The following is a 26,667-nucleotide window of genomic DNA, read 5'->3' as shown; positions in this document are numbered from 1 at the left end:
TTATACTAACTCTCATTTCAGTGGGTTGTTTGTTTCTTTCACTTCAAGGTTATTCAATTGAGTACGTGTACTTTACTTTCTCTCTTGAATTAGTCATGTACTACTTGTATGTGAAATACGGGGTTTAACAGAAACCTAAACATCTTTATACATCCAGCCTTGATGTTTTTAGTTCATATCATGGTTACAAACAGCTATTCACACTCAGCGAGATATTCACCACGCTTACTTTACACCCGAGTAGAGAGACCAGCCAAAGTAGCCAAGGTCAAAGTTTCGACCTTTGCTTACTAGCGATTTGTTGTCACGTGTGTATTAGAAAGGAACTTCTTGTGTTGTAGTAAATTCCATGGCTCAAGTGGGCTGTCTGTTAACTTCTGCATACGTCGTATTATCGCCGGACAATAAGGCCATCACGAAGGCATATATGACGTAACCCGAGAAAATCATTGGTAAGAATCTACATGGGTTTAACTCGACCCAAAGTGACACAAACGTGACGAAAGATACTAAGAGAAACAAAATCCCAACATCCCAGCTGCTGCATAAATCTGTGGCGGAAGGGGTTTGTCTTTTGCGAACAATAAGTTTCTTAGGCTTCATTGTTCTTTTCGTACACAGAGGTTTGTTGGATGAACGAGGTGTATCTGAAGCTATTTGTACGCGACTGAAGTCTGACACCCCAGAAGCCGGAAATTGCTGTTGATCCACTTTCACTTTCGATCTGCACACAAGTTCCGTAGAGTTACGGTTTATGTCTACAGCTTTGGTGGTTGGCTTATCAGTAACATTTCCTTCTTTCGACATTTCGCGCTGGTTAGACGAATCTGAAACCTGCGCAAGGCTGGCGATGCTAACTTCTTCCGGTTTCCTTTCGTCCGGACTTCCGCTTTCACTTTTGCTTTCGTCCGAAGAGGAGTCGTGAAGATCCCCTTCTCTGTTCGTGACTAGAAACACCATGTCGTCCTCGTCGTCGATGTCGCTGTCAACCACGAGTCCATCTGGCGATAAACAAATCAAACACGTCTCAAGAGTTAACATAAATCTTTTAATCCTGATTATCCAGCAGGATAGTACTACATAATGGCCCATCAAAATTAAAATGTATACATAAGGTGTCAGAGAAACAAAGTTTGTAACAGTAAAAAAAAAAGATACAGGCAAAGAAGTAAATAAAATACAAAATAATACAGAGTAGAAGGAGAAAATAAATAAAAAAAACGATTCAGGTAGAATTAATAAATGTTAACAATTAAGTACACGGTATAAAGTAAATGTGAAAACAGAAAGTTTTTGGAACATAGGAAAAGATAAGATAACGGGTCATTAATTGGCTAACATGAGGCTTGGAGAAAAATGGAAGAATAGGGTGTGAACAACTGAATAATAGGGTGTCAAAACACAGGGCAGAGAGGCAGCATTACAATGTTCGTCACACAAACCCTACCTTACTTAAATATACATACATTAACATAATTTTGGTGATCTAGAACTTTCGTAGCGCATTGGCAACAGAATGTTACTAAATATAATTATTTCTATATATCGTTTTTCTTTTCTGCTTCATTTTTGTTGTTTTAGTATAAACAAATATACAAACGCCACAAATGTAAATAATGACAAATGGATGTAAAAAAAAAACATTGCTGCCAAAAGAAATTAACACATAGCAACAGTTGAGGTATCACAGGAAATAACATTAAGCGATTTACATTAAATAACGTCTACTTTCTGAAGCTTAAAAATAGGGGAATTTCTCTGAGATAAATCGCACAAAATCACAAAATTTATCACAAGCAAACAGCAACCAACATCTTAAGGGATTTGTGCTCAGAAATAGGCGCAATGCGCCACGGGCACATTGTGACGAGGAAAGAGCATGCTGGGAGTTTCCAATCCAAGTATGAAGAACAAGGTTCGTCAAATATTCAGATATGGTACACTATAATAGCGACTTCCCTGCGAATCCATGAACAAATAAATACATGTAGTCCGATTAGTCTCAGACCACCTTTATATATTTAAGGCATTTTTTTAAAAAACAAGTTTATGTAAACACCTAAAATGATAGCAAGCGGTGTATGTAACCCAAAATAATCTTTCTTTCTATTAGTATTACATTTATACAATTGAGATAATCGAAAGTTTGTTTTCTGCTGTCGAAACGTTTTATTTATTTATATAGTTCAGTTCAGGGACACTTTAAAACGCGTCTTCTGCCAGCTCCCATGATTTCATTTACACTACAGTTACATATGACGTAAGGGCAATCCTTGATACTTGTTACTTAAGGGTAAATGTCTAGTGTGTTTTGCACGTCCTGGAGCAATGTTTAAATATTTCAGAGCATACAAGCACTGTCAAATTGTCAGAAAATACAAGTTTTCATGTATATACCGCGGTTATTTCTTACCAGGTTTAGACAATTACTCAGACATTGTTTGCTTGCGCCAACTATCATAACGCTCTATTCCTGGTTTCAAGCCTTCCCACATCTGAAATTGGCAACAGCTTTCACAAAGACACCCCGTTGTGGTCAACATAGGAAAACTTTCGAAACCGTATGATCTCGTACAATCTCGCCTGTCAAACCGTGGTCTGATATCGGGGAGGGCACTTTACTTTCATCGTTTTTTTCCGCTAGGCAGAACACGATAAGCCTACTTCCAGCGAAGGCGTTGATGTTTGGTTTACACAATAAAAACAACAGCCCAGTGTGATTTTATTTGATGTCAAGACTTTAAAAGATGAAGATTCTGCCATTTCAAAATCTTACGGTGATACAATCCTCCCAGCAAAAAGAACGGGAAGGTCTTGTGAAGACGTAAGATGCCACAAAGCAGCCGCACACGCTCAGTACAGTGGCTAAAGGGGAAAAAAGACAAATGACTGAAAAAAATAGCGGGAATCTTTGAAGATTAAGCAATATGTACATTTTTTTCAAATCTGACATTAACACAAGGCACAGATTTGAGCGGGAATTCTTTTGTAGGCTATAGGGATTACTAGCTAGCTACATTGGCTGTTGAATTTGTCTACTAAATATCTAACTAAAAAAGCGGGTGGTCGACGGGTGACTTTTGGCCTACCGGTGTGGTTGTTTTTCACGACGTCTTTTACGAAGGCCCAGTCTCCCAGAAACTGAGGACGTGTATTTTTCTGTTTCATCGTGACGCCGTCGTAGAGTGACGTCAGCGGTGACGGTGGCAGGTTCTCCAGCTCTGCCTCAGCTTTCTCCTCCTCCACGATTCGCTCGACGATCGTCGGAATTAATGGCGGGAACGAAACGGTTCTCCGCGAAGGCGACTTGTCGGACTTGGACTTCTTTGGACTTTTGCTCCCTGACTTTCCTGCAGAAAAAGAGGAGATGGGCTGATGGATGGAATCGAGGAATTGATTGAATGACTTTTTTCAATCGTTCATTAACTGGTTAAGTACGACGTTAAACCTCAAGTATTCATTCAGTCCTTCATTAACCGATTCATTAACACATTCACTCTCTGCTTAACTGGTTTCCACGTTTATCCATTTTGCATTGATTAAGGAAGTGATAGATTCATTGATTGATCACCGTTATATATAAGACATCATTTTCACTCAGTTTCATGCAAATCCATTCAATTAAAGTTGATATTTACCACAAAAGCCTAAATAACGCTAACGTGTCTGACTCTTCTGTCAGTGTATAGTAGCCGAGTTTTGAGTTCGAACTCTTTTATCGCTATAGGTTACAAAAGAGACTTACCATATCATGTGACCTGTCAAAAATGTCAGGCAACTATTATCGATCACACTTTCTATAACATCGACGTCTGAAGAAGCTTCGATAAAAGTCATTGAAGTAGAGGAACGATGGAGAAAATGGACGAGCTGAACATTTTTGAACTCGAGAAGTTTGTAAAGGAAAGAGGCGTCATTTGTGCCCCTGGAACATGGTGAGGGAAATGATTGGTAAAGTAATATCAACAAAAGTTGCCTAACAATTCGTACAATTCACCCGCTTCTTATCTTTAACGACAAGAGCTTGAACTCGAAACTCTCCTATTTGTACGTCATATGTTGGACCATACATCGATTAAAGCAACTTAACCGTGGTTATTTAAATTAATTATTATTTATTTAATTATATATTTATTGAATTGGTGTGTAACGTCTTGGTGAGGAATTTACCACTTATATACGGTGGTGGTCAGCTTTATTAATGGAAGAAACCTAGGTGCCCGGAGTATTTATTTATTTAATTGGTGTTTTACGCCGTACTCAAGAATATTTCACTTATACAACTGCGACCAGCATTATGGTGGGAGGAAACCGGGGACAGCCCAGTGGAAACCCACGACCATCAGCAGGTTGTTGGCCGACCTTCCTCCAGCCAGAGAGGCGGTGCACGGAGTAAAACACTGCCACGCCAAAACCTGTTAACATTAAGGTTGAATAATTTGATGATTATGGCTTAACAAACATGTTCTCGGTATTTCGTCATATAGTGACGACACATGGTCACATGTGAGCGAACAGAAATAGGATTCAAACACTAGACATCTTTGGACAGGGGTTAACTGTTTAAACCAACCCCATTTTGACCAGAGCTAGTGATGGTATGTATATTTATTTCTTTATTTATTATTTTATTTCTCTAGACTACTTCATATTTGTTTAGCACCACACTCAGGGATTTCCCATGTGCACGACGTGAAGAGCGGAGTACCTGCGGAAAATCAACGACCTTTAGCAATTCCACGCATGACATGTACAGACTTGCACGCCGCGTTCCTGGAAGAGAAGTCGTCTTCAATTAACAGAAGACAGTGCGAACGACTGACTGAGCACCATCGACTGCTCATTGTCGCCTGTATCCAGCGCAAAACCAAATAGGAGAAAGACCTTACCACTTTGGACCAAAGAGGAAGTCAGCATGAGCTGAACTTAACAACAGCAGTCGCATTGGTGAGAGACTTATGCATGGGTCGTTGTGCTGCACTACTTATGCATTGGTCATTGTGCTGCACTACTTATGCATTGGTCATTGTGCTGCATTACTTATGCATTGGTCATTGTACTGCACTACTTATGCATGGGTCATTGTGCCGCAAAATCACGCTAACCACAAGCCCATAGAGGCTCCCATCAAAATTTGATCCTCCGTGGTCGTAAACAGGGTAATGTATCGATGTTTAAAGTTTGATCTCGAGGCACAAATTTAGCACTCACCTTTTACATGGACAAATAATAAACTGGACGCGTATCCCTCTTTGTTTTCCGCCTTGCATTTGTAAGAGGCCTCATCGCACTTGCTGACCAGCGGTATACTGATCGTGTAGCAGTTGTCGTCTAAGCACTCGAACGTGTACCTCTCATTGTTGGTTATCTCTTCTTCGTCGTGGAACCAGCGTAAAGTCGGCTTGGGAAATCCGACTACTTTACACTCCAGTCGCAAACTACCGCCTTCTTCTATCGTGTCTTCTCCCGTTAATCTCTTAAGGAATTCCGGAGCTGTGGGAAAAACAATTTACTCTTTTTATTCATTTGATTGAAGTTTTACACTACACTCAAGAATATTTCACTTAAACGGCAGCGGCCAGCATTATGGTGTGAGGAAGCGGGACAAAGCCCACGAGCTTCCACAGGTTCCTGTGTGGTAAGAACGAAAAAGGTTTAATACGATCAGCATTTAACCTGATTGGAATTTAGCTCCACCGACGAGAATTTTTCACCACGGTGTTCATGGATGGTGTATAAAGTGCCTGGAGTAAATCACAACCCATTTCCAAATACCTAACAAACCACCCGACTTGAAGCTGCTGACTAAAGAGTGAAAACTATGCGGAATCGAATCGTGAACCAAACCGGTTAACAGCTTGGTGGACACGTAGCTTGTATGGATGATTTTTTTTTGTACATTTTAGCCGATAACGGAAAGAAATTCATAAGATATATTCGAAAGATGAGGTTGGGAAAATTAGGATTCAGTTCTGTACAACCTAGGCGTCAAAACAGACGCTCGTGTACCAGTCATCAACCAAAACGGATTTTCTGGGCCAACGATCACAAGGACTATTCCCAATACAACGGTCATGACAAAGACACAAGGCATGCAAGGAGGCGAATGAAGTCAATATCCAAATCGTATACCATGCTAGCATAAAGTTGTCGATGATCAAAATATGTATCCCAGTTAATTTATTTATTTATTTGTTTTACGCCGCAGTCAAGAATATTTCACTTATACGACAACGGCCAGCATTATGGTGGGAGGAAATCGGACAGAACCCTTGGGAACCCACTACCATCAACATGGCGACTATATATATATATATATATATATATATATATATATATATATATATATATATATATATATATATATATATATATATATATAGTCGCCATTTTGATGGTAGTGGGTTTTAGTGCATTTTATGATCAGTTTCTGTCAAGATTAGAAATCATATGTCGAAAGCTAGTCTCAGAGCCGAATCAAATTGAAGCGACAACAGAAGATTATTACGATGGCTATGTTTCCCATAGCCATCGTAATAATGATATAACCATCGTGCGAAACACTATATTTTAAAAAGGACGTCACCATGATTTTTTAACATAATGTTTAGTATTACTGCCAGTGAAAATAGTGGTCACACAGACTGAGAAACAATCGAAGAGTGTCAGATTCTTTGGACACGCATTTGACAATATTCAAAGGCAGGGAAGTGCATTTAACACTTGAAACTACTGCTCAGCTGTCTTATGCTCAGGGACAGCATATTTGAACCCATTTCCGTTACAGTTTGGAAATGCAGCCTGGTGTTTATTCATAAAAATCTATGTTTAATGACTAGAGAGATGTGCTCTTCATAGTAAACATTTCATTTGTTTACATAGTAGCTCAGCGGATATTTTCAATAAACAAAAATGGGTAAACAGATTCATAGCTTTTGTCATGAATAAACATTAGGGTGTATTTTTAAACTGTGACAGAAATGTGTTTCAAAACTAAACATTTGTCTTTGTGTATGAAAGGTTTCTACGTCACCATATCAAATAATTGGCCCAATATAGAGCCCTATTTTAGGGTGTTCTATAGCTAATTGTCCTGCATGCATGCCGTATTCCTATATCAACTCTAGGTCAAGTAACAGGCCAAGCAGGAAAAGTAATAGGTCAAGCAGGGAAAGTAATAGGTCACCAACAAGGCTGGTTTATTACAAAAATCAAAAGTGAAACAAATTGCCTAGAGAGATTCGTTTTTTATTCATTTAAACAAATGTTTATTTTTCAAAGTGTAAACTAGATCTTTAGGGATCACCTGTATCTAAAGACTGTACCGCTCTGTTCCAGAGGTACACACAGCACTACTTTCTATATCTAACAACGCCAGTGTCTCATGCCCATGCAGACTAATATCTTGAGAAGGCTGGAGTCAGAAATAGACAAATCTGTGTTCGTCTTGGCGCAGTGCCAAAACCAGTCTCCCTGCAGAGAAAACATGGCAGGTGTTAGAGAAATGTCCGTCTCACCTCAGGCTTAGCTTCAACAACCATGCAGTTCGGTTTACGATATATAAACAAAGAACAGTTGGTAGTAAATCTCTTGCCACCAATCACGTAACAGATTTGGACGCCTTTCTCAAGAAAATGGCGTCGATTTGCATCAGAGTTTACTCTTGTACAGTACGAGATTTTGTTTAACGAATTGCTGGAATGATCACAGTTCACTCATCCCATACAGTGTTTTACAAAGTGTTAACACAAGATCACAAACGACCCACGTGATACCTACCGTAAACATCACTTCCTGTCGAGTAGCGAACAGGTATGCTAGAGAATGACTCAACTGTAGAAATCTATACCAAGAGGTATAAAAGTAGATTTGTTAACCAGGGAAAGGTTTCAGGAAACTTCTGAAGATTTCTTCTACATAATACTGTACTTATGTAGTGATGGACTTGTGTCTTTTTGGGGGAACATTCCATGTATGAGATGGGCAATAAAAAAACTACCCACTTAAGCATTTTACTGAATTTAGAAAATTTCGTGTCAACGGCAAGTTTTGACCATCCTGCAAATTCGTATTTATTCAAAGTAGATTTTTAAACAAATCCATTAAGTGCAATTAACAATTACACCGCCAGAGTTAAACAAGTAATTAAGACATCACCACACAATCATCATAAAAGTACAATAAAGTTGGTCAAATGTTGCCGTTGACACGACGGCGCGAAGCGATGGGACGATGGTATAAACTTTGGAACGCTGGCATGAAACTCTGAGGCGATGGCATTAAGTGAAGAGACGATAGTACGAAGCGATGACAGCATGTTACAAAGCAATGGTACGATGTTATGAACGATGGACAAATAGCACAAATTCATAGTACGACGATACGAAGCGATACATGTAGCACGAATGATGGTACGAATGACCACCCTCTCATCGTATCGCGCAATAGCCATCTGATTTCTCGACGTAAGAAGTATTGGGTTTATTCTATTTTTAGCTGAGATTAACGGCATACAAGAACCCGTCAGAGAATCAGTTTGTACTGTAAACGCCATGGATGATTTCAATTTCAATTTATGCATCTTTTTTTGTCTGAAGTCAATATGTAATATTTCATGGAAACGACCCATGTTCAGTGTTTCATCGCTCGATTCTGGGTGAACCCAAAATTTAGGTCATGACGTCACAGGGTTAAACATATGACGTCAAACATATGTAACCAATCGGTCGGATATCTGGATAAATATGATAATGTATCGGATAAGAATGATGAAAAAGGTCAATTTTGATAGGCTGGAAGGGTCTCATTAAGATTTGCCAGTAATAATTGTAATTAAAGCTGTTACGTTCCTTACAGCGATACCAGTGGCCAAGCATCAAGGACCAATTGAATGTCAAATAAGATAACACCATGAAAGTAATGTACTGAACTAATTTGCATGATTGGAAAAATTCAGCTTTGGAAAACATCTGTTTACCAACCGATGCTAACGCACATAGCGACGAATAGCTTTATTCAACTGCCAAAGTACATAGACAGTGAAAAATTTAACACATTTAACCTGCATGTAGAAATTGCAACAGTATTTACAAAAACAGGCAACATGGAGAAAACGCATGACAAAAATGAAAATAATCAACTGGGTTTGAACCCCACATTACCAGATAACATATACGATGCGTCCAGAGCTGAAAACCACCACAGCGTCTTGTCGAGTAAGCCTTGGCGATCACCGCACTTGGTTAAGTATGTACATTTTAGGTTGCTCGACATGGTTTGTAATCAACCCCACTCTAGTGTCCCATCTGGTTGCCTGGGTTCCGTTCAGCTTTGAGAGCGGGCGAGGGGAGGGTGCATGTAGGTGACAGGAAATGTTAGGAGTTTATAAGCACATGAAATTTTGGTCTAAATAGTTAAAAGGAATAAGCGGTGTGGGTGTGTGTGTTTGTTTTTTTTTAAGTCCAAAGCCATGGGCGTACGATTTCGTAGTTACTTTTCTGTGCGGCATCCCAAAACCCTCTCTTCCTTACGGGCATGTAAGACCCGAATAGAAACTGGAAACCGCGATATTTCTTTAACTGTTGAATTTGGTCTAATAAGAGTAAGATGTTTTGTGCTCGTCATGACTCAAAGTACATGTGTGGACAGACATTTTTCGTACATTTTGCCATTGCTTTAAACTTATATTTCTGATAGCACGGGGTATGGGGGAATGCCGTCGAGAATTACCCATGATGCATTGCCAACAGGGCTGGCTTTACGTGCAAACATTGAAAATTGTTCGTTGATAGCTTTGGAGAGGAGGGAGGGTTGTTCTTTTCTCGGTCTGAGTGACGGGCGGCCGACCTATGGGGCAGGTTACCTGCAACACATGTACACAGTTACCTCCCAAGTCTGTGTCAGATGCGCAGGTTTATTTTTCTATTTATGAAGTAAGGAGGTGTCATTTAAATATTTCTAGCGAGAAAACTTTAGATCGTAGCTCAAATCCGTTGGCATGTAACAAAAACTAAGATGTCTTGGGATACAATTTGGTGCAAGCTTTCGTAGTTTCCGAGTTACAGGCCATTGAAATTACATGACTGAAAACAGTTTTTAACCACAAAGTTATAAAGATAGGCACAATCCGAAAGCAGATTTCTTTATACACCAGAATACATGAAAACATTATCAAACTCAGAAACTTTTATGACGTCATAAGTTCGACCAATGGCGTGCTTCCAAAGTTTTCACTGCATGTCCAAGATTTTTTCAAGCTTGTTCTAACTGAGATCACTACACATATATATCAAATATCAAAATAATCCCTAACCTTGTTCCTAAAATGACTAAATTTCAGCAACACCCAATAAAAACTTTTCTTTTCACAGCTTTTAAAGCTTTCAAAAAGCTTTCGAAAGAACGGAATAAAAATAATAAAAATCCAATCGATTTCAATAGGTGTCCCAGTACAGAGTGCGGGGCCACCTAATTATAAACTAAAGTTGTTACGTTTAAGGGTGTGACTTTTGTGTCATTTTGGAGCGTTCATTTTGGTTGACGGATCGTATAGGAATGTTTCCTAGACTCCTGGATTCTGGACGGTTAAACTTTTTAAAAGTTAATATAGCTAACAGCCAGCAACATGTCTTGAACACGAGAGGCAGACATGTAACTTGCAGTTAGTTAGATGCTTCCCCTGACGTTCCATAAATAAGCCGTTAATATCAACTGCTAAATTATCTACTTACGTTTACAAAGTGTAATACAAAAAGAATATAGAGCACCCATTAGTCACCCGGATATGTAGAGTAATCAGGATTGAATTAATATTGTGTCTAATGGAAATCAGACTAGTCTGTGGGAAATATAGTCAGATATGGCGCGACAACACACAACCTTTTCCTTTACAGAGAACTAACAGTGACTCGGTTTTCGCATCATCGCAAATAATGAATGAATGAATAAATGAAAGAATGATTGGAGCAATGAATGGCTACATGATTAAATGGAGCATCAGATGTGTTGATGTATGAATGAATCAAAGAATGATTGGATGATTGGATGTATTAATGTATGTATGAATGAATGAATGAATGATTAGACGAATGAATGAATCAGTGATCGAATGTGATGAATAAGTGGATGGATCAATGGATGAATAGATGATTGAATGAATGAATGAAAGAATGGATGGATGGATGGATCAATGGATGAATGAATGAATGAATGCCTGGCTGACTGACTGAATGAATGAATGAATGATTAGACGAATGAATGAATCAGTGATCGAATGTGATGAATAAATGGATGGATCAATGGATGAATAGATGATTGAATGAATGAATGAAAGAATGGATGGATGGATGGATCAATGGATGAATGAATGAATGAATGCCTGGCTGACTGACTGACTGACTGAATGAATGATTCAATGAATGAATTAATTAATCAATGAATCAATCAATAACTCAATCAATCAATGACTGACTGCATGATTAAATGAATCATTGGATGTATTGATGTATGAATGAACGATGGGATGAATCAATGGATGAATCGATGACTGAATGAATGAATGAATGGATGGATCAATGAATGAATGAATATGTCCATTACATCCTAACATGAGGTATTTGCCGCGTGACGTGTTCTGGATGATGACTATTGCAGTTTTAATGCTATCCATCTGACGCCTTGTGAAAACGAGTGAGTGAGTGCTTGGGGTTTAACGTCTTACTCAACAATTTTGCAGTCATATGACGACGAAGGAATCTTTATGGTGTATGTAATGCTCTTTAATTCTGTGCTGCTTCACTGAGACGACTTACCAAAGGCAAGTAATCCGCCCCGGCCGAGCCATTATACCGATACGGGTCAACCAGTCGTTGCACTATCACCTTCATGCTGAACGCCAAGCGAGGAAGTTACAACTTCCTCTTTTTTAAGGCCTTAGGTGTGGCTCGACCAGGTATTGATCCTGGATCTACCGCTCCAGAAGCGGACGCTCTACCCTTGTGAAAAAAAAAAAGCTGACGACTATCAGAACAACAACAGTGTTAATGGAATAACGATGGCTCCTTTCTGAGGGACGGTTTGCGCCATGTCATTTAATTAATACATTTAGTATTGGAACAAAAGTTTGATATTATGGACTGTCATAGTGAGAAGTAAAAAGTATAAAAAACAAATATATTATTTAATAAACTGTGTTAAACGTCTTATAAGGGGACAAAATATTGCCCACAGTCAGATAGCCATTCTCCTTTTCTCCTGTCAGACTTCCTATACATTCTATTTCAGGCCTGGACTCTGCTTCCAGGCGGGCGGACACATTGCAAAAGGCATCAAGTCCTGAAAACACCGAATTCTTGGCCACAATACTGGAATGCCCAGGCGTCAAATATAAAACTATGAATAATAGGAATCTCCGTTTCGTCAAGGGACCGATTAGTACATAAAACCAGCATATCGGACGAAAAACACGAACACTTATCCCATGGAAACTCTTGGGAAGGTTATTAGACTGTCACAGTCTTTGGTAAACCGTCGTCACTGACGCACATGCGCAGCACAGTCAGTGTATATCATATTGTGGAAGGTATTAGAATTCAATATCAAGATAATATGGCAGTATTGGGATTCATGTCCGCGACTGTGAAACGACTCAAGTAATCGTAAATTCCATTCTACGTCCCAAGCCAGAAAGGAAACACAAACAGTAGCAAAAGCAAATAATGTAGACGTCCACCCCACTGTGAGACTGAAAATAGCTAATTGCAGTCACTGAAGAATGAACCGTGAGAAGAATGGAACTATTAAAAATACGTATCACGAAACTTGCACTGTGAAGAATGTATGTGGAAGTGGAGTCCCACTTTGAGGAGTATGGAATTGTGTGTCCAAAATTCCAGTTATTGTAACGGGCTAAGAGAGCAATATGGAAGTAGGTCGGAAAATTCCAGTTGTTGAAACATGTAAAGTGAGGCATATGGAAGTGGGTCGGAAAATTCCAGTTGTTGAAACATGTGAAGTGAGCAATATGGAAGTAGGTCGGAAAATTCCAGTTGTTGAAACATGTAAAGTGAGGCATATGGAAGTGGGTCGGAAAATTCCACTTGTTTAAACATGCAAAGTGAGCAATATGTAAGTGGGTCAGAAAACTCCAGTTTGTTAAAACATGCAAAGTGAGGAATATGGAAGTGGGTCGGAAAATTCCAATCTTTGAAACCTGGACATTCGTTGAAAACTGTATTGCAAGAGATATGTAAATGTGTCGGAAAATTACAGTTGTTCAAACCTGGACAGCAAACAAAAAAAGAGAGAAAAACGGGAAAGTAGGGAGGAAAAAAGTAGAAACAAAAATTTAAAAAAAAATTATATCAGGTGGACCTGTACTACTTCATTTTGATTAAATGCACATACGTACTTTGCTACTGCTGTCCATGCGCTCTGCAAAATATCGGGCAACTGTAACTACCGTATGTTACTCTGTATATGGCATCGTAGAGGTTAGGGATTCATTTTCAATCAACAACAGAAGGTTTCTCTAAACACCGACCGAGAAGTCTCCTTGAGACTCAAGAGGTTTTCTACTGTCGATCCGATCTTCTCCCGTACATTTCCAGATGTGCCTGCTCGTACCTTTCCTCTCTGTGGGAAATTAATAATCCTCTATATCGATTTCCGGCAAACCTCCCACTACTTGTAAGCCCGGCCTGTATCATCTTGTTACGATCTACGCTTAAGCTACACACACGCGTACCAAAGACGTACCTTATGCTTTGCCTAAATTGAACGGAATTCCACGCCTATTACTCAAGTCCACGAAGAATGACTGCTGAGAGAACTGGGAATTCATCTAACACACGTGCCCTCCCATACCATGTCTGTTTAGGTTTTCGCAGATGTGCGAGATCCGGTTGTCATGGAGACGTAAGCTTTGTGGCACATGCGCAGTCAAGTCAACATTGTAAGTCTTCAAAGATAATGTATGTCGGTTTTATCGAAGAGAAAGCAAGGAAGCATGGAGCAAAATAAAGTTTTTATCTCACTCCTATCAGAAAGGTAGTTATAATATGACCGAATACAATCAGCTCCAGGTCATGACCTTGCATTGCACTCTTTTAAGTAAACAATTTGCAGAAAATCACAAGAAAATTACTAAAAAGTACAAGCGTTGAATCATTGTGAACTATTCCAAATTCATATTAACAAAGTTCATATTTTTCGTGATTTTGAATATTCACATGTTTATATCCAAACTTGATCATTTTTTTCGCTACAAAAATATGATTAAAGACGGCACTCTCAAATACCATGAGATTCACCTTCACAGTATTCTGTGATCAACACATATAACTAACATTGTTTAAGATGGCATTCCCAAAACCATGAGTTTTTCACCTTCACAGTATTCTGTAATCAACAAATATATCTAACATTGTATAAGATGGCATTCAAAAAACCAGGAGTTTTACCTTCACAGTATTCTGTGAGCAATGAATATAACTAACATTGTATAAGATGGCATTCTCAAAACCAGGAGTTTTACCTTCACAGTATTCTGTGAGCAACGAATATAACTAACATTGTATAAGATGGCATTCTCAAAACGAGGAGTTTCACCTCTATAAGAATTCATTCTCAATGTCATGTCATGCTAAATATGACCTTGATAAGAAGCCAGTCATTCAATATCCAGTGCTCACATCTCACATGAGCAGAATGGCAAACATAATTTGTGATATTTAATACATATCAAAATTCAAACAATTCCTCTCACTCATTTCTCCCTACGTCCCTTGACGAATCAACCAAACTAGACACGCTTGGAGAGTCCGCTAACTGTTTGATAGAGCGGAACCTCTACAGCTTTACCTCTATCAAGATTATTTGTGGAAACAAATTATACTCGGTGCGATATCCCTTTTTCGTTCTCTCTCTTCGCCAAACACAGCGGAAATTCACAGTTACGACGTCTTGTGGGGATATCCCTGATCTTTAATTCATATCAAGTCTGAGACCGGAGTCCTGATGACCGATCTCTGAACGGGGGGAGCTTTTCCAGCTGAGGTGGTTAGCGCAGAAGTGCGTAGTCTCGCAGACGTCCGGCTTTCGGCTTTTATTAATCGATCAGCTTCTCGTGAACTAACAGCCACCGATTAGATCAGTGAGATTGCTAGAAGTGGCCCAACCATAGAAGCTGCTCGGTTGGTTTAAAGATGTGTTGTGTAAGAAAAACGGGTTCCTAAACGGTTCTAGACGAATGGCAGGAGTGACAAATACAGTGAAGCGAAATGGGGCCAGTATATGTACTGTGGCCGTGGTTTGATTTTAAGTCTAAGAGAAATGCGTTCCTAAATGGTGTTAGACGAATGGCCGGAGTGGCAAATATAGTCCAGCTACGTGTGATCAATAATGTACTATTGTGGCTGATTTCTTGTGTAAAAGTAATGGCTTCCTAAACCATGAATAGCACATACACATATGCGAAATAGGACCTATACTATTTGGTTGTGGTCTTACTTTTAGGCTCAGAGTTTTTTGGGGACATAAATATAAATGATTTCTATACTCTTTATTTTTTATTGTTACGAACATTGCTGAAATCAGATATAGATGGGTGCATTGTTTAATTTTAAAAAAAATGAAAAGATGACAAAAAAAGAAAATTGGTTTCCTTAAATATTGCAGGGATTCAATCTCAAAATGATTTCGATCTTGTCAAAATCGGGATAAATCTCATTTTATACTGACTCCTTAATTCCAGAATTTGACAGATCTTATCAATACGAAACTGCCTAGATAATTTTGGCGTTTTCAGGACAATAACATATAAATAAATGGCAAGTTATAAGAATTGGACAAACAAAATATTGGACGACCAGGACAAAGTTTGCATATCCTATCCATATATATAAATGTATTTGTCGTTCCACCGCGGGCTTCTCTCCAAGCGCTTTCCGGATTTTCGTGACAGAAGCAAATGCCGATACTAATCGATACAGAACAAGTTGAGAGATCACAAATTAAGCGTCACTTAGCGAACTAAACATAGACGCCGACAAAGTCGAAAATAGAAGAGGAGGAAAGTGCTCGTTCGAAACACAGCCAATGATAAATTGAGACGTCTGGTGAAAGCTAAAGGAGAATTTCAGAAGAAAAATGATGTAAGGCGATAGACATACATATACGTCGACATATGTGCATGCAAGACGTACAGCACCGAGAGTAAAAGCAGAGCAACGGCGACCGTGTGTTAGTTGTAAAATGGTCACATGTGGCCCATGAAATACGGTCTCTTGTGGGCTTACCTTAGTTAGGGTTTCATTCTAACTGTTCATGAAAATGCTTCACTTTAAGCAGTTCACACGCTCCTAAGCACGGTGGCTTAAGAAGAATTAGGTTTTAAAAATTCAATGATGTTGACAGCAATTTATTACACGTCACTGGTCTAGAATTAATCAAAATGTTGTGTCATCATATTTGACATACAAAGACATTAAAACAATAAAAAGGACTCAAATCTGCTTGTGTTTATGTGCTTAAAGGAAAAATAAGCAATAGTAACAAATGTATCTATATCGACAATATTCGTGTAACAGTATCCTTACAAACCAAACAAACAAATGTAGCAAGCTAGATAAACGCTGTTGAAGTTCTCTGTCTTGGAAAGTTGCGTGTGGGTTCAGCTATTGTACCGGTGGGTTATCCCCGATGGGTCTGAGCTCTCTTATGTTCCGCGTAAATCAAATGGGTTCGTGCCAAAGGCTATGATCAGGAAACAGACGACTCGAGGTATCGTCTGGAAGATTGAAAATGGAGCCGATGGCATTGACCAAAAATATTACATGATCTGAGACATGGCTTATGTATACTGCTCTCTTGTTTACCAAGACTGGTTACTTCAAATCCTGGTAGCTATTTTTACTACTGGCCACATGAAGATTCCGATTTCGACAAATAGCAAAAAATATTCTCACTTTTTGCCAATACACATACGAAATCCTTGCGTTATTGTTTCCTTTAAAGGTGATTACAAAACACAGAATTCTCAACATCTTATCGGAGCTATACATATATGTTTGAAGTGTGAAAGTGTTGAGGCATGACAACAGAAAATATATTTTCAGAGAAAGAAATTATTTTATACTACACGTAATAGTTATATTTGTTCAGATCGATGTGCTGACTATTCAGTTGGAATGCCCATTCATTACAAATTTCATCAAAAAGCGGCCAGCCTCCCGATGAAAACGAATTTGAAAGTATAAAATGTGTTTTCGTGATATCTACAGATCTTTGGTAAGTTTCCCATTAATAGCATTATCTTTATTAAGGATTAAGCTTTCTATAGATAGCCCGACAGGAAGTATTATCTGTGAAAAAGATTCAATGGTTAAAAGACTTAACCCAATTCTCTTGCTCCTGGGGGCAAAACTTCGGCATGCAGAACGTTTTAAAGTAAATTTTCAACCGCATGACAATATAATAAAGGACTTGCTGCACAGAGACTAAAACCAGAGCATCGACGACATTGTGATAGTTGGCAAATGGTCAGACGTAACCGGTGAAATACGGCCGCCTGATTCTAACTGTTCATGTAAATGCTTAAATAGTAGTAAGAGCTGTTTCTGCAGTTGTGGTGGTAAAGCAAAGAGATGGTTCACAAGCACTGTATCGTGTTTTTACAAAGCTTGGTTGCCGACCTTCTTATGGCAGGGGGGAGGAGGGGGATGTTGTAAATTGAAATATGCGGTAGAATTTTGCATCAAAAGACACGCACACGCTTCGGTGGTGGCCTTATGTAATGTTCAAGCCCTTGTCTAATTCCCTGAGCAGAAAACTCCAATACCACCGGAGACACCGAAATCGATACGCTTGCCTGAGCAACCATGGATGATATCATTTACAATTTTCGATAGCAGGCAGACTGGTCGGGTTAAAAGTGCGAAGGAAAGGTCGATGCACAAGAGAATAAGGATTTAACACCGCCGTAGCCGTGTTTGTTGTCTAACGCGATACCGCTGAACCTTGTTTCGTACCGAGTCAATCCCGAGGACGCGCAGTATTCGAAGCATTAGACGACGTACGAAACAAAGCTGAGCGGTATCGGATTACACAACAAAAGACGAAGGTGTCAAAGTCTATTCCCCCCCCCAAAAAAAATGAAGAAAATGGGACAAAAACTGCATATTTCATGCTGCCATTCTGTTTTACTTCCTTCACAGTAGTCATGCATTTTAGACAAGTCAACTTCAAGCTTAGGCAATAGCAGTTAATCTATATACGTCAAAGCTGTGTATGCATGACGCCGCGTCGTATTGTTGCGTGACGAACTGTAAAAGTTAACTGTACATTATTATGACGTCATACCGCTTAGCTCAGATTGGAACATCATGAAACAAATGTTTCTTTTCCCACGTCACGATATCTGCGTGTAAAATATAAAACATGTAAAAACAAAAGCGATATCTATAAACTGTGCGAAATAACACTTTCATCACCGAAACAAAATTCCGACAGTTTACCTTTATCTAAATTACGAAGGAAATCTCACGAAGTAAACAAACTGAAATTCTTTTATTTGTAGACATAAACGGCATGAAATGGTATTACTCGAGGAGGTAAATGTGCCGGCCGGTGTGTGGACTGACACACTCGATGTTGTTTAAAAGGCCATCTCGATTTAATATGTATATTTGCACACCGCCCGCAACTAACAGCGGGGTAGAATCCAACGCACCCGATGTTTTACCAACCCTTCTCGTGACAACGTTACTTTTCATCCCAATCCCGATGAAAGAAATTGTGAAGTCAGAAAGATTGAACATTTGCAGCCAAGGTGAGGGACAGCTGGTTGACCTATTTACAACATTATACTGCTTATGGTCAACTGCGCGTTCTTGATTGACAGTTCTGAAAGTTTTATTCACGGTGCTCGTACGGCATTTTGCTTGGTCTTACATGAAGTTCGCTACTTGCCTTCTATACACCTATGGCAACACACTTTGCATGCCATATCGTACACATATCTGACAGGTTGTGAAGGCAGATTCTTGCCACTACCGATCTGCCTAGTTTTCTACACTATATGAAACCGACTGCCACCGTATGAGTGAAAAGATTGTTGACTACTGCGTTAATACACCACCAAAAAATAAATAAATGGACAAATAGGAATTGTTAGCCTTAAACTGAGTACGCCTTATAATAAAACATAGCATAATACAAAATCTAGACATTTCAGGTAATGTTTATATATTATCTATATCAATCATAATCGAACGTTATAATTTGGGGATTTATAAGTCGATGTTTTGAACAAAATGACGTGTTTTGTTAATTTCTGTGCTATTTTCACTCTGATGTATTACTCATTCAAGTCGCTAAAATGAGAAAGTCTGAGATTCGTTTTGTATTTCCCATTTCATAAAGTAAATAAGGGACTGTTATTAAGGCAATGTAAATGTAAAAAAGAAATGTGGTACATATTTTTGGTTGGCTGTTTACCTTTAAATTGGTCCGTTTATGATGGTAAGCCAATTTTACTGAACAAAAACCAAAGCATTTACGTCATTAAATTCTATAACCTCAAAATTGTTCACTTGCCATAAAATGACGGAAATAGTGTCCATGTAGCGTTCAGGATCACCATTCATTCATTCCAAATTTCTCCGTTGATTGGCGTCCTAATCGATCATCTGTCACGGATGATTGCACATCCTACTCCTACACGCCACTGGCAATGAACCTTTATCTCTTTTTTTTATCTCTTTCTTTATCTCCGGTCGCACCTAGGAAGAGATCTGGAAAAAAATCTGGTTCAAAAGTGGCCCTTAAGACTTAATACCAGATTTAACTTAAAGCCAAGTGGTCAGTTTAATACATCGTCCAAACCTGATGCTGTAATAGTATATTAAATATAACTAAATCAGCCGCTGGTGGCCTATTTACAACAGAACTGGCTGCTCACTTTAGCAAAATTCTTCAATATATAACATGACTTCAGACTAGAATTAGATAATACACTTTTGAACCACCGGGCCCTAAGTTATCATCTGCTGTAAACTGTTTTGCTCACCAGCATATATTTATTACTGGAAATCCGCTTTTGCATTTGATCGCGAATTAACTTTAGTCAAGTTCAAAGTGACGTATATTATACAGCGACAGGAGGGAAAGTTGATATCTGCATTTGTTTTTCGAAAAGAAGATGACGTCATAAATCTTAGGTCAATACAATAATAAGTTCTTCATTATTATACAAAAGCCAAAGATACATAAAAGTACGAGCCAAATATTTTCCTGCAATATACGAGATCCAGCACTAGATGCTTCAATAATTAACCAAGAACAGATAACCATAAAAACCAAACTGCAAATCTTCTGCGTTGTTTCCTTGCAAATAATGCCCGTCTTCTTTCAAACGGATAAAACTAAAACAGCATTAACCCGACATGATATTTACGTATAATTTCACTTGTGTGAGACAGTTCTAATTGAACGCCAACAAACATGATAAATGCACTGCCACTTTACAAGAAGTCATTATCTAGCTGGTCACGTGGCGATGATGTCTGATTACACTTAAAAAATTTGTTATCTACACGCCATGAGTGACGAGTCCTGTCACGAGAAGAAAACAGTTCTCTTTGCCTGCAGTAAAACTTTATTCCAGACTAACCTGACTGCAATATAGCAGAACAGAAAAAAGTAATCCGACAGCATTCAAAAGAGCTAATGTCATATTGTAAGATTCATTGAAATCAAATTCCACCTTTTTTTTACACTTTCCTCCTTAGGTCCTTTGGCATCACGGACTTCTTTGAGCGAGCGCGTATGGAGAACGTAAACTTGAGCCGAGCCGTCAAAGTGAAGCCATCGATTACTCCGCATAATGATGGGCATGCCTGTCTCCGGATCAATATCCCATTTTTTTTTTAATTTTCCCGAAACTGAATGGTTGGGGAGAGAAGACCATCCCTGATACGGGTCAACTTCAGAGACAGGATGGGCAGACTGATACCAGCTTATTTACCATAATTGATTTACATTTATAACAAATTTTCTCTTATTTCATCAGGAAGGAATTGATTGTGGAGAGTTCCAAGCCTCACTGGGCGGCCGAGGGTCCCTTGATTGTCTTTCTGTTTAAAACAACTTACGGCGAATCTCATATTTGTTATGGATATGATAGATTATGATCGATTATGATCGATTATTGTTATTATCTGTTGTGAATAATTGATTCGTTTTATTATATATAGCTATTATTATTCTTTTTATTACTGTTATTTTAATTATTCTTTCTTCATCATTCGCAGCTGTAGTTGTAGTTAAACGTAGGCCCTGCTGTTTGGTTTATACCGTTTTGTACTTCTTCGCGTAACATACTCAACGCACTGAAAACAATTAAGGCTTCTGCGGTATATCTGGCGCGGTAATTGTTATTATTAAAGACACGTAACAATAACGAATTTATGTCCCAGGTCACGATCTGATTGGACACACGATTCATTCATCAGCTCAGACGAAACAGCAAATTGACTTGGCAACGCTCCAAAGGGTCTACCAGCAATGCTTTGACCGCCAATTTATAAAACAAAAACCTCTTCCAAATGACGTCATACCAAATGTGTCGTCTGTCGGACATCTTCAGGGATATGTACAGATCAGCGCATCTCCAGCATTAAATCTTACAAAATATGGGATGTAAACAGGTTATATGTATGGCTTTGCATTGATATCATGAAAAAATAATGAAGGTCTTTGGTTCAATAGACATTTAAATTACGTGAATCGTCGGAAAACAATAGCAAGAGATTAAGGAATTTCGTTCCTCTTTTGACTGCTTGGCTTTTCATTTCAGTAATAAAAAATAATCAAAGGTCTTTGGTTCGATGGATATATAGGCCTTGATTATTAGTGTATCGTCGCAAAACAATATCAACTCTAGACCTGATTTTATGCATCGTTTTTCCGGGTTTCTTGCATCCATTTACAAACTTTGACAAATCATATCTAAATGAGTATTGACTGTCGCATATTTGCTGAAAGAAGCTGAACAGCGTGGTACGATATATGTACATATAATATCTCTATACGGCACTACCAAATCTTACAGATGCACAGACAAACCTGTTGTGTGTGGCCAGTGAAGTGAGATGAAATAATAGGCGACCGCTTAGAACAGGTGCTCACGTAAGTCAGGTACCATGTACATGTACTATGTAACAATGGCGTCTTAATGGGGGTATAACTAACCAATGTACGCTGAAAGAAATTACACAGCCGTATTCTCTTATACGGCACTCTTACACATATATGCTGTATCCATCCTAGCACTATCGTATTCATAAGCAAGTACTAACGTGTAACAATGGCCTAGGAAGCAAATTAAGAATGGGGAGCACTGTCCCAGGTAACCGTTCCTACACATACATTACGCTATAATTGTATAATATATATACATGGGGAAGGTAAAAACAATATATTTCTTCCCTGCTATCGGAGGTATCTTGGATTCATGCACTGTGTTGGACGAATATCAAGGAGACCTTTATATAAACTTTACTTGGACAAACATACGGTACTGCGCAATCCACGAAAATTTCACCGTTTCTTTACCGTGATCCTATAATATATCCTTTGGATGGGGACTAATCGTGGTGTATTTAGTGTACAAAGGGCTAAAAACAGACCCGCTCCCGCTGAAGGGCGTTCTGGTACATGTAATTTTTACCTTAACCTTTTGCGTGCAAATTGAAGTAAACCCAAATCAAAAGTAAATTGTGCATTTCGACCAAGAAGCCGGTCGTACACTGTAAAAGATTTACCGAGATCACAAGCTTGACCTCTGTATTTTTAGATACAACAAACAAAATTAACGCAGAATGTTGGGTAATACAGAGATCAACGTTACGTTTATGCACGTTAACTAGGGCTAACTGAGCGATAATCCAAAGCGGCTATGGCGGTACTCGCACAAACTAAGTGCTTGACAGCAAAATGTGTATAGGTGACCTAACTCGTACTAGCGGAAAGCGTGGTGATAGAACAGGCGTAATACGGTAACCTAAACGGGAACGTCAATTCATTATTATATAATATCGCATATCTAAGGCTTTCTCCTTCACTGCACACCTTGGCTATATATCTCATGTACAAGCGACTACGGACGTAAAAACAAACAGAGTCAAGTTACTACGAGGTAATTTACCAGGCATCTTAAACAAACACAATATTGTAAGGATTTGCAGGAGCCCCTCCTGAGTCAGTTTTCAAAGGCATCGCCTTCGGCGCCCAAGTTTGACCTTTGACCAAAGAGGAAATAAAACTGTTCTGTTTTTGGCCGTTTTTTTCCAAACAAAAATGCGGATAATACAAAAGGATGCCAAAGTATAATTAAGTTCGAACGCTTTAATCTAAGAATCCGGTTATATAACGTTGTACAACAATGCTAATTCAGAGCTTAGACAGTAACTATGAATACCACGAGGTAAAAACCAAATCACAAACTTTTCGCACTTCACTGCATGTGTTTGTTATGATGTTTGTATTAATTGTTACACAGAACTACGTTATTTTAAAATGATATATTTCTTATAAGTGAAACACTCTAAAGTACGGAACACCAATCAGATAAATAATAAATCAATAAATAAATAGGGTAGAAATAGCGTTGTGAACGCAAGATCCGAGGTTTTTTGGAAGAGACCACTTGATTGTGATATTTACCTTCATATACACCTGAGTTTTAGCTTACTAATGTATATAAATAGAGAGGGAGCCAAGTAAAACAATGTCCTATGCAGGATGTTTGATCGAAACTACTTGGCCATGAATGTATGTACATATGCTTGGGGTTTAACGTCGTTGTTAACAAATTTTCAGTCATATAACGATGAGGAACCACTAGAGGTGTGTACATATAATGTCTTTTCTGGTGGCAGGGCACTCCATGCCGCCAAAGTGAAGTATAATGCCAAAGACACCAGGCATGACACCCCTTTCAGTCATATTATACTGACACCGGGCCAACCAGTCATGTTTCCTTACTCTATAACCTCTCGGTGCTTAGCCCCCAGCGAGGGAGCAGGAAATCCCAGTTTTAAAGTCTTTGGTATGACCCGATTTCGATGAGGACGCTCTAAACATTAGGCCACTGAAGCGGTTTAATATTTGGCTATGATGTTTACTTTAATGATGCTTATATTTAGCAAATACTAACATCCTAAACACTTTCAACTGTCCTACTTAGTTTTCACGTTTTCATTATGTATATATTGTTCCATGGGCATTTTAGTTTGCTTATGTGTAAGTATGACCTAATAAAACGAAATCCAAAGCTTTTCGGCTATGATGCTCCTTTATTTATCTTTCTTTACTCATGTTTCTGTTTAGCTAAGTGGCTCAACTGGTTAGCGCGGAAGCGGAGCGTAATGTCCCAGAAGCATCTCACCAATGCGCTCGCTGTGAGTTCAAGTCCAGCTCATGCTGGCTTCCTCTCCGGCCGTACGTGGGAGGTCTTCCAGCAACCTGCGGATGGTCGTGGGTTTCCCCCGGGCTCTGCCCGGTTTCCTTCCATCATAATGCTGGCCGCCGTCAGCATATAAGAGAAATATTCTTGAGAATGGCGTAAACCACTAATCAAATAAATAAATAAATAAATTAAGCTAAGTACAGTAAGAAACCAGGCTGTCTGAACGGGATCGCTTGACCATGATGCTTTTGTTGTAGGTCCCTTTCAGCGTAGATCTACCTGACATCTACGTGACATTTACTTTACTAATATTTATTTAGCCAAGTACAGCACATGATCCGAATCTTTTTTAACTGGACTACTTGGTTATGACGTTTATAATTTCTATCTACAAAGATCCACGTGACATATACATTACTGAAATTTATATTTAGCCAAGTGAAAAAAAAAAGATACATGGTTGCAACATTACCGATCCTAATATATAGCCACGTGAAACCAGAATGACCAAACTTTCGGTTATGAATAATGTGTCGAGTCTACTGATTCTGCAGTGAACTACGTTTACATGAGTGTTATTTATTAATAATCATATAGAAATACAATTACACGCAATTGAACAGTGACATCAGCTGTATGTTGTGTATGATATGTACAGTAAACATATACTGGGCTAAACAAATCACCCCAAAAATTAATCCATTTTAAATGGAAATAAAGGTCATACGCCATATGGTGCAGAGGGCGCGTAAATTGCTACTATTTATGCACTTACATTTCACCGGCTACGTGTGACCATTTGCCAGCTATCACATGTCGTCGCTCTGGTTTTACTCTCAAAGCAGTAGGTCTTATATTACATTACATTATATTATATAATATAATATAATATAATATATATCATTACTTTTTATCAGCGAGATTTTGAGAAGTGGTCCTTGGCTGAGTGGTCAATGACCCATTGGCCTCGTGATTATATTCACGTGACATCGGTGGAATGAAATGATCAAAACTATAAGTCCTAGCTATATGTAGCTCTGCTTGTTTTGTTTCGACCGCGATTTTGTGTCCATGTTTGTTTGCCTGTTCGTTTGTTTGTTCGAGGTTTAACATGACAATCGTCATTATTATTGCGACTTTAGCTCAGTGTCTCCTTAGGCCCATCTGCCGACATATACGTATTTATAGTGCTGCCTTATTGGAGCGCCATCCCATATATGTGTGTGTGTGTGTGTGTGTGTGTGTGTGTGTATACAAACTCTTACATGTACCATGTATGGCAAGTAAGGAAATTTCAATACTGAAAATTTTAAAATTTTGATCATGACGCATCTCGGTATTGAACCTGTGACGATTTCTGACTATTAAAAGTGCCATATATATGCATTAATTACTGCTGTGTATTAATTACGTGCTTTCTACCGTGTGCTATATATATAGTGAATACCTTCATGACGAAGTATGTAGGTCTCTGTATACATATGCACAGGTATTTGCTAAACATATGTATTTGTTTACTCATGCAATTAGTCATGCAGTGGTATATCTAGTTAAGTCAGTTTCACGTGTATGGTGGAGGTCACGTAATTCTGAAGGAAACCCGGCAGATTGAGTCAGAAACAGAAAAACTCACCACCGTACATGTGCAAGACTACATGGATTTCGGATAGGTACAGAACCAGGTGGTATGGCATATGTAGAACTATAAGTGTATACTCCGCCTATCGGCATAGCCAAATAAAGTCAGTGAGGTTCTATCCTTACCTTGACATAACGAACGTTTCCGCGTGAACGTCAGCGGTCGTCGCTCAACACGTGACAGGATCGAGTCCACGTCGACGTTTTTGTATCGGTCCTCGTCGCTCTCTACGTCCGCCATATTACTTAGAGTTTGGGAGGAGGAGACGGGAAAACATGGGCTGCTCGGTCCGGTAAGAAAATGGCGAAAACGGGCACAAGGGTAGGAGCAGCAGCCCTTCTTCTTGGCAAATGTTAAAGCTGGGGTAAATCTGGCCGCGCAAATAGGCCTATGTGTAGGCATACAGACGTAGGGAGCGATCCGCCTGTGAGCGAGAGAGTGTAGAGCCGGCGCTACAGCCTTATACACCCAAATCTATTTCGGGACACCCGTATACACCGCGAAGACTGTCAGAAGGAGATACATTCTAGCTTCAACTTCGAGCCAGGGAGGACTCACCCGT

General features: G+C 39.0%; 1 protein-coding gene across 2 annotated transcripts; it reads right to left on the bottom strand.

Moving 5' to 3' along the window:
- Nucleotides 1-221: 221 nt before the first annotated feature.
- On the bottom strand, nucleotides 222-26,667 carry LOC135463790 (myopalladin-like). 2 transcript variants are annotated; one of them, XM_064741224.1, is made up of 4 exons: nucleotides 26,231-26,667; nucleotides 5,212-5,493; nucleotides 3,090-3,350; nucleotides 222-1,001 (listed from the first exon to the last, which is right to left on the bottom strand). In XM_064741224.1, exons 1-4 carry the CDS (start codon nucleotides 26,505-26,507, stop codon nucleotides 355-357), a joined length of 1,467 nt encoding a protein of 488 aa, XP_064597294.1. In that variant the 5' UTR covers nucleotides 26,508-26,667; the 3' UTR covers nucleotides 222-354. The 2 variants fall into 2 exon arrangements, with proteins under 2 accessions (XP_064597294.1, XP_064597295.1); XM_064741225.1 differs by lacking the exon at nucleotides 222-1,001 and adding an exon at nucleotides 1,045-2,865.

The sequence above is a fragment of the Liolophura sinensis genome, chromosome 3, assembly GCF_032854445.1.
Source record: "Liolophura sinensis isolate JHLJ2023 chromosome 3, CUHK_Ljap_v2, whole genome shotgun sequence".
Taxonomy (NCBI): domain Eukaryota; kingdom Metazoa; phylum Mollusca; class Polyplacophora; order Chitonida; family Chitonidae; genus Liolophura; species Liolophura sinensis.
The sequence above is the reverse complement of the archived record's forward strand: the minus strand, read 5'-3'. Positions and strand labels throughout refer to the sequence as shown.